Genomic DNA, 9323 nt, shown 5'->3' with positions numbered 1-9323 from the left:
TACTAGGTGGCTACTTCTCATTTAAGATGTAATAAAATACATCATGATAAGCTGACTTCTTGCTTACCTAAATACGCACAAGAAGTGGCCCAACAACAGCAGCCCCAAGAAAACAAAACTAAAAGTAAAACAATGGTCGATGGTAATTATAATTCTATTTTACAATTTCATGTTGTACTAGAGCATTGCAGCTACTACCTCCGTTTCAAATTGTAGTTTGTTTGACTTTTTTTTACTCTAAATTTAACGACTCGTTTTATTAAAAAAATTTATGCAAGTATTGCCAAATTTAAATCATTATTTGAGACCTTGTATTGATAAAACAACCCACAACAAAAGAAAGTAATATTTTGCACAAAAAATTGAATAAGACGAGTGGTCAAACTCGGTGTAAAAAACGTCAAACAAACTGCAATTTGAAATGGAGGAAATACAATATACGATTTCCAATGAAACCAGATTCCAATTTCTTCGTTGACACCGGAGCTTTTTTTTTTGAGAAAATTGGAGCCGGAGCTGTGTGTGATACAAAACAAAATAGGAAAAAGAAAAACTTTGTACCGATATTGCAGACAGCCCGGCCCGGCCCATGTATCCCCCTGAACTGAATAAAACCTGGTGCTTCCCTCGCTCCAGGTTCCTCTCTCGAGTCTGACCGGCGGCGCCCAAACGAGCAGCCACAGGCCACAGCCTCGAACTCTCTCGCTCGCTCGCCGCCGCCGCCGCCGCTGCCGTAGCAGCCGTCACCTCCGCCACAAGGTTCGTCCTCGATACTTCTCATGCGCTCTTATATCTTCCTCCCGCACTGCCACTCTCCGGAATCCTCCCAGCTCGCGGCGGGCGGTGGTGTCGATCCCAGCTCATTCGGCGCGCGCGCGTACCCGGCCGGCTCGACCGCCGGACTCCTCTGTAGCTGCGCCGGCCGCCAGTATTGATAGGTTATCTCCGTGGCTGGTAACGGAGCTCGTGCGATTAGCTGCCGCCGCCACGCCGGGAACGGCGAAGTCCCGACATGGCTGGCGCGCCGGCCGCCACAAGCCTGCAGTAGCTTTTCGGCGCCGCTCTTCGCTTGCTGCCATGGTTGATTCGATCAGTCAACGGGTCGCTCGATCCGCCTCTAGGCTCTAGCTTGCGCTGGGCGCATCATCAATGGAGGATTTGCAGCTGCTTGGATGGATTCGATGAGCAGCGCTAGTGCATGTCGTGTCAGTCATCGTGCAGGGAGGGGACAGGACACTTGAGATTGGTTTCGATTCGTTTCGCGTTGTAGTTTCTTGATTTGGTCAGTAAACTTGATTCCATGCGCGTGATGCATCCTCGTTTCGACCCTTTTCGTTTAGGTATTGACGATGCCATGTGAAAATCGTCTCCAGGGCACACTGCTCGTGAGGTTATAAGACCTGGGTGTTCTTGTTTGCCACATTCGGGATCTACAGAGCTAGCCATGCTCTGGTTGAGTGTCCTGGGTGAGTATGAGTGCCCTGCTGCTGGATTCAGTCCTTATCCTTGGCACTGTTTTAAATCAGTGAATTTGGTCAGGCAACAAATTTGTTGCGGTAACTATTCTTGTGAACCTGCAAAGGCCGCAAGCCCTGTCCTACTGTAGAGGATTTTACTTGGATTTTTTTATTTTAAAAAAGCGTTTTTTTAGAATGATTTAAAAAGGAGTTGTGAGAAGGCTCGTGGAAAATGTGACCCCGGCCCACTTTGGACGGCCCAACCAGGCCCATCTTAGAAGCCCATTAGGGTTCGATTCCCGTCTCGCTTCGCTGGCCCCTTCAGTCACTCTGCTGCCTCCCCGGTTTTTGTTTTTTCTCCCGCGAGCTGTTCACTCCTCCTTCGCCATACTCTCAGCTGCCGCTACCGCCGCCGCCGCGCGCTCTCCCACCCTCGACTCCTGCGTCCCGCCGGACGTGGGGACCCCGCGGCGCCGCGCCCTGACACCGGCGCGGCGGCGCACCTCGGCGCCTCCACGGCTGCACGCCAGCCGGCAGCCGCCTGCCCGCCTCCCGCTGGACGTGTCCGCGCTCGTGTTTGGTAGTGCTGGACCGTACTTCTTTCTCTCTCACTCTATGCCATGATTCCATTCTGTACTGAGAATGCTGTCGCATTGGTTTTCTTGAGAATGCTGATTTTTCTTTTTATTTATTAGCAGTATACATGGAGGTTGCTGCCGAGTTCAAAATGGAGTATGCTAAGGGAGCAGTGGATTTGGAGGTAGACATTGTTGGTCCCGGTGGTGGTGGTGCTGCTTGCAGCAAGTTGAACGCATTTGAGGACCCTGATGCCACTGAGTGTTCAAGTTCCTTTGGAGACACACTTTCGGGATCAGAGGATGATGCAAGGCCTTCGGGGATTAGTGACATTGAGGTGGACTCGCCGTTCTGCCGCTATCCTCATAATGGAGATGCTGCTGCTCTGCTAGATGCAGCTGCTTCCGACAATGTGGATAGATTATTCAAGTAAGTACCTTGGGTCCTTTCCTGCCTTCTTACAAGTATTTATCATTCCTATATGAAAGATCATTCGATATTGGAAGGTTGGGATTTGTGTCCTTTTGGTAATTAACCACTATTTCAAATGGATAATGATACATGATCCTTTTTGTCCAGCCTCTGTGCTTGAACATGAAACATATTTTGTTTCGTTAGGACACGACTTTGACAACAAATACTACTAATAATATATCATTTATCATACAAACTTTTAATAAAAAATAAGTACTTTTGAACATGAGTCTAACAATATCAATTTCGTATTACACTCACAAAAGATAGTAATAGAGTAATTGATGGTCAATGGCTTGTTCTAACAGAACAAAATGCGCCTTACCAAGCGCCATTCTGTGCCATGAGCTTAGAAGTTGCTCCAGAGAAGCTATGAGCCTTAGTCTGATGCTCTTGCACCTGCACATCATTCTGTGCTGTAGAGGAGCTGACAGGCTTGACGGTTTTTTTTTTTTTGTCTGACAAGAACCCAGCTTCAGGTCCAGGTCAAAAATCACCTTAATATGCCTAGCAATTTGTTGGTTCTTGTATCATTTATTAAGACACGTCTAGTAGTAGTCAATGAGAGATTTAAAGGAGAGAAAACATGAAAGCAGCTTCAGAGTGATAATTTCTGTTTAGAATAGAGGCTAGTAAGTCCCAAAAGAGTTACAAAAACGATGGGGAGTGTATGATCTGAGATACAGTTCGCATGCAATTAAATTTAAATAATTGTTAAGTCTACATGTCACAACTTCCAGATGGTTGAAGTACACGAACAAAAAGGAGTTTCTGGTTGGATCTGTTTAAAGTTCCATTCTCTATATTTCTATCTATCAATCCATGGTCTTGTATCTATCGATTTTAGAACATCCTTTGTGAGTCTGTTTTTCCCTGCTTCTAGACATCCTTCCTGGCTTTGGTACATATTCTCCAGTATGTTCATGATCCATTTTTTACATGCTTAGAAAAGAAGACTATTTTGGTATGCAGCAGAAATCATTTTTGTGTATGTGGTTTTCCAGTATGCGCCTTGTAAATTTTGTTGTCTTGTAGACCTTTGTATAGATATCTCCTCACTATCTGAACAATAAGTATACATATCTCTATACTATTTTTTTTGCGAGCATTACTGCTAATATACATTTATACCCAGAATGGAGTATTCTCCTCAAAATGCATACCTGCAAAATGTCTTAGTGATACAGAACTATGTCTAGGATCTGAAGGGATTGGTTCGTGAAATAAGAACCTTACAATATGTTAAGTGAAGGGTTGGTTCCTGTATTCAACTAGCACATATACTGTCTCCAGTTTGTGATGGATGCTTTGAACAATGCAAGCAGATGATGCCTTCCAGAATTTGTTTTGGTGGCACTGTATCTATCTATTTATAATCAACTATGAACAGAAATCCACTATGAAATCATGGTAACATATGTGTGGACATTAGATTCAAAATATGCCATTACATTTATGTTATTTTTCAGTTTTTCTATTTGTTTGGAGCAATTTTCAGTGCCTCCAGTTCCAATCAATCATATTATTTCAATTATTTCTTTTTCACCCCTCATGCTTTTCATGTTACTTTAGATAAGTCAGATTACATGTAACAACATTGTATCATCTATCACAGGAAGAAAAAGGTGACTGATCATTGGAGAAATTATATAAGCCCGTTAATGTGGAGATGCCAGTGGCTAGAATTGCGGATGAAGGATTTGCAATCGCAAGTTTCCAAATATGACAAGGAGCTTGCAGCACTCAAGCATGAGAAGGAGCTGCAGACCAAAATGATTGAGTTAGACTGTTCCTCCTCTCGATCAGTACCATTCTCCTCTCTTTGCTGCAGAAAGACCATGAAGCGGAGGAGAAGAAAAAGAAACGAAGACAAAATGGATGCTTCATCGTATATTTCTAATCACACGATATTATCTTATTTTGGTAAGTGTTGCATTCTACTTTACAAGCAGAGATACAAATAGCCTTTTTTATATCTCATTTCATCTATCCCGCAGAGAAAACGGAAGCAGATGGCCATTCTATTGAAGACAACGCCAACTTAGGTAATACTGTCAATTGCTTGGCAGTGAAGTAGTGCTTACAATATTTGCTTCTTCATACATGTTTCTCTGTTTTTTTATAGGTTTTGATTTATGTTTATTATTACATTTCCACAAACAAAAGATTTTATTGCTTGCGTCTTGCATTTGGGGATTACTGCATGCAAAGTAAGAATTCCATTTGGTGCTTCCCTTAGTAATGCCACCCAACTAGTAAAATTTATGTTGTCATTACACATCGAGCTCAATGTTACAAACTTTGGAAGCAGACTTACTGTCAATTATCCTTTATTTTAGTATTAAGTGGTGCATATAACTTAATGAAACCTTTTCTTGATCATTCAGCGGATGACAACACAAAAGGGAATAATGATGCTGATTGGCTACTTGGTATTGAAGGAGGTGATACCACTGTCGAGCAGATTCTTTTGAGCATTCAAGCTGCTCAAGACAGGGTATTCAGTCTGAGATCAAATCTGAAGCAAGCAATGGCTAAGAAGAATAAGGGAATAACCTTTAAAGTTAACACATGGGTCAACGGTACACAGAGCTCAAATTGCTCACCAGGAAAGGGGAAAGTTGCTGCACTGCATGAGAGATCTCCCCAGGACACATCTGATTGTGATATGGAGGATTCTGCCATGCCTGATAGTGCTCTCTCAAGCTATGGAGAAGCTAGCAACATGGATATATTCGAGAGTACCATGAGCCTATTGTCTGAAGGTCCACATCAGATGGGAGAATTTCGTGAAGTAAGCTTTCATCACTGATTTATATTTTGAGCTTCAAGTTGTACCAATGAAAAGCTACAGCTCTCCGAGACATTATATTTATGGGTTGCGTTCTTTTAAGCAGTTGACATTTTGAGTAGAATTAACCTTATTAGTTACTACAGCTATTACTTATTAGTGATAATGGTTGTGTACTGAACTTTCGTACACGATTTCATTGGTGAGGTGTGACGTATACCAAATCGAAAGAGGCCTGAAAAGTAGCACTCATGTAAATGAGATGAAATAAAATTTTAACCTGTATTTATCTAATGAAGCACATGGGAGCATAGCATCCCCTTTAATGTTCTTTATGGTCCAATAAGCATTAGATGGTCTGGAATTTATGTTTTTAGTTTAGATTGTAAACCTTATTAACTTATATGGAATTTAATACCTAGACTGCACTGTAAGCTAACTTGCATGGATACTATTCCAGTTCTGGCTGCACATCCTTACTAATCTTGTTTCTTTTCTCGCAGAGTTCTGAAGATGTATTGATTGACAACCAAGCAGCAGAGGAAGGATACCAAAACTTCGAGGTGATCAGCCATCCAACCAAACGGCTAAGGGTGTCAGTGAAGCTAGAAGCTGGGGCACATTCTGAGGATGAGAGTGTTGGCCCTGTAGTGGCTGTCAAGAAAGAAGATGCACAGGAAGAAGCCACTACCAGCTTCAGTCTTCATGGGGCTTTCCTGAAGCCCTGTTTCACAGGAAAGAGGCAAGAGCGGAAGCCAAAGAAGCAAATGAAGCACAGACGTGGCTGTCCAACCGCGGCAGCAGCGGCTCTCATCTCATGGAGGAGCAAGAGGATCCGGAAAAAGAAGCAATTCTAGGATGGACATGGTTCTGTTCCTAGTTTAATCAGATGATGAGATGATGACGACAACTGATCCTTTTTGTTTCCTGGCGATGGCATAATCTGAGGGCAAGATTGAAACAGCACTTGAGACGAGAGGTGCTTGTGAGGCAGTCTTTCTCATGTTTCTATTGTTGTTGTTGTTGCTGCTTATATGTTCTTGTTCTGAACAGTATGTCTTGTGATAAGGAGTTTCTTTTATGGATTCAGTTTCTTTTCGATTCCTTGATTCTGATTCAAGCATTCAGCCTTAGATTGGATTGCTTTGCATTTTGTTTCGTGCCATCTGATTCCAACGCAGGTCACATGGAAACTAGAAGTACAAGCTCAAGAGCAGAACCAAAGACACCATATGTACTTAACGTCTTTACTCTCATAGGCGATCAGGGGTGGAGGCAGTAACAGGCTAGGCTTCTTTATCTGGGGCATAGATGACTAGCGTACTCTAATTTGAAGGTTATGGTATTATGTTTGACAGTACGTAGTCTCCAAAACTGAGAGGTGTGTTATTTGCCTGTGTGGCCTGTCTTGAAATTTTGCCTCAAGTCGGTTTCTTGATTTTTGTACCATGAAGTGTTGCTTCACGTGCTATATGTATTTCAAACTCATCTTGTCAAATTGAAACTACTATTTGGACTTGTCGAAAAGTTTCAAGCTCAAGCCTTGAGTTTTGGGTGACAAACCTTTGAATGCTGCAGGCAGGCTGCCTCAATTATTCCTGTTCGTGGATTGCAGTAGTACGTCTACTATCCATTTTTTTAGAAAAAGGGTTTACCCTGTTTTGAAAGCAAATAAGAGGTTTCGGTACATGACCTTCAGCTGGGGTTACCAGCTTGCGAAACAAGAGCAGTTTACTTAAAAAGAACAGATCCAAACGAAAGGAAAAGCTACAGGTAGTTTTCATCAGGTGGTCTTTCTTTCAGCTTCTACAGGAACGCTTCCATCCATCCTTTGCGCCATCTCCTCCAGGCCATCTCCTCCAGCTTGCTCAGTTCACCACTCCTCAGCAGCACCTTCCATTTCTGCAGAAGCGCATTGATTTTGAACAGAATTTCTGCAAGTGATCGTGGGAATTTCCCCTTAATAACACATTTGTTGCGCGTTTTGTCCACAACCCCAGAGAACTATTGCAAGCGAGAAAAACTCTATGATAATAATTTTCACATCCCATCGGAACCCAAGTGTCTAAGGAAAGTCTTGCAGATTTCTCAGTACTCTTTCCCACCCCAAGGCTTCCTTGAAATAGACCCAGGTAAACTTTGCAAGAACACAGGTAAAACAGATGTGTTCCACCGTTTCTGGGCACCCACAAAATCCCACAAAGGTGGCTGTATTTCCAATTTCTCTTTTTCAGTTCCACCCCAGTTTGGAGCTTGTTACTACAGACCTGCCATAGGAAGATTTTAGCTTCATTGGTAGCTTGCTGCTCCAAATTCTCTGCACTCGTTTGTTGATCACACCTGTACATGGATTTGGTGGAGTATTTGCCTGATTTCTCCAAAGCCCATCTGACCCCATCTGCTGTGTTATTCAGCTGGATTCCCTCCAAAAGGTTCATTAGCTCTTCCCATTTCAGCAGAGTTGATGCATTTAGTGATCTTCTGAAATCTATTTTCTACTCTCCATCAACATAGCACTCACTCACCAAGCATGACTTGTTAAGGCAGATATCATAGAGCTGAGTATGCTAGTCTGAGAGGAATATCCAACACCCACACATCATCCCAGAATCTGATGTCCCTACCACTATTGACCGTGAAAAGGCCCCCAATTGAAATTATGTTTGATTTTGTTTACCCCCCCCCCCCCTCCAAAACTGTGATCTCACACACCCCATACACATCATAAGTGATTTATTTCTCAAGTATTTCTCTCTGAGTAGCTGACAACAGATGTCCTCTATTGAATTCTGGTAGATCCTCCAAACCCATTTCAGAAGGAGAGCATCATTCATGTGCCTTGTGTTAATAATGATTAACCCCCCAAAATCTGTTGGTAAACAAACATTATCCCACAGGACCATATGATATTTGAGCTTCTCACTAAAAACAAACATTCTCCCACTTGACCATATGATATTTGGACTTCTCGCTATCTCCTCATCAAAATTTTGGCTCCTTATTGCGTCCATCTGTTTGTGAGTCCCTTCATGAAGGAGGAACATACCCATCATGTAAGTCGGCATGCTACTCAAAGAAGAGTTGGTCAAAACGAAGCGCTCCCAGCTCGCAGATGTTTGGCTTTCCAGGGTTTGCACTTGTCCATAATTTGGCATGTTAGCTTTGTCGAGCAAGACCGCAAAAGTCATTATAATGGTGAATTTCCTTGGAAGAACCAAATCATTTGTGGATGTGATCATCTATCCATCATGCTATTATGATGCCTTAACATCTTACTATTATTATTTGGCATGGTTTTAAATAGCCGGCTATAGCCCCGCTATAACCTTTTTAGAGGGTTCCCGCTACGCTATTTGTATTTGTGCCGCTATGGCAGCTATGGCCACTAAATTGGGCTATAGCTGCGCTAAATGGCGTAGCTATAGCACCGCTATAGCCTTATCCTTAGCTTAATGTTACTGTTTTGGTCTTTTGGACAACTGAATATTTGATTGTATGAATTTTATTGTATTATCAACTTAAGTAATATTCCCGTAGCTCTAGAAATATGGTTATGTTTATGAAATTCGCTAATTACAATATTTTTGTGCATCTATTACTTGTATTTTTTATGATTTAATAATAAACCGCTATTTGACATAGCCCGCTATAGCCTTATAGTCTCCGAAAAAAATAGGCCGCTATTTGCCATAGCCCGCTATTTAAAACCATGTTATTTTGGAGGTTCCTTTTAAAGTCTCCATGTGCAATCACCTAGGTGGACGCACTAGAAAAAGAGAAAATTCTCTAAAAAACCAAAATATCTGTCAATCAATATATGGTAATTATCATTGATAATAATAACCGTTGGATTTACATTGTTTCTAAAAACTTACCCACCAATGCCACCATAAAGAATTAGCCTAAAATAACCCCTATCTCTATATCTTAATCACTCACATATGCCATTATAGAAAAATTATATCCAACCTAATTTAGATCCTATATCTATATCTTAGTTACCCACATCTATCATTAGAGAAAAA

At 42.0% G+C, this 9323-nt stretch overlaps 1 protein-coding gene across 4 annotated transcripts; it reads left to right on the top strand.

Moving 5' to 3' along the window:
• Nucleotides 1-635: 635 nt before the first annotated feature.
• On the top strand, nucleotides 636-6402 carry LOC120698936. Of its 4 annotated transcripts, none has more exons than XM_039982717.1 (6): nucleotides 636-759; nucleotides 2156-2462; nucleotides 4123-4430; nucleotides 4505-4552; nucleotides 4895-5301; nucleotides 5802-6402. In XM_039982717.1, the coding sequence occupies exons 2-6, from the start codon at nucleotides 2161-2163 to the stop codon at nucleotides 6153-6155; spliced, it is 1419 nt and encodes a 472-aa protein (XP_039838651.1). In that variant the 5' UTR covers nucleotides 636-759; nucleotides 2156-2160; the 3' UTR covers nucleotides 6156-6402. The 4 variants fall into 4 exon arrangements, with proteins under 4 accessions (XP_039838651.1, XP_039838655.1, XP_039838653.1 ...); XM_039982721.1 differs by having other exon boundaries at nucleotides 648-759; nucleotides 2153-2462; XM_039982719.1 differs by lacking the exon at nucleotides 636-759 and adding an exon at nucleotides 1821-2037 and having other exon boundaries at nucleotides 2153-2462.
• The last annotated feature ends 2921 nt before the right edge of the window (nucleotides 6403-9323 follow it).

Source organism: Panicum virgatum, chromosome 3K, assembly GCF_016808335.1.
Source record: "Panicum virgatum strain AP13 chromosome 3K, P.virgatum_v5, whole genome shotgun sequence".
Lineage (NCBI taxonomy): Eukaryota > Viridiplantae > Streptophyta > Magnoliopsida > Poales > Poaceae > Panicum > Panicum virgatum.
This window is presented reverse-complemented; position numbering and strand designations above follow the sequence as displayed.

Coding starts and splice junctions, on each gene's coding strand:
- LOC120698936 (XM_039982717.1), top strand. CDS start 2,161: ATGGAGGTTGCTGCCGAGTTCAAAATGGAGTATGCTAAGGGAGCAGTG. Junction 2,463..4,122: donor AATGTGGATAGATTATTCAA/GTAAGTACCTTG, acceptor CATCTATCACAG/GAAGAAAAAGGTGACTGATC. Junction 4,431..4,504: donor CACGATATTATCTTATTTTG/GTAAGTGTTGCA, acceptor TCTATCCCGCAG/AGAAAACGGAAGCAGATGGC.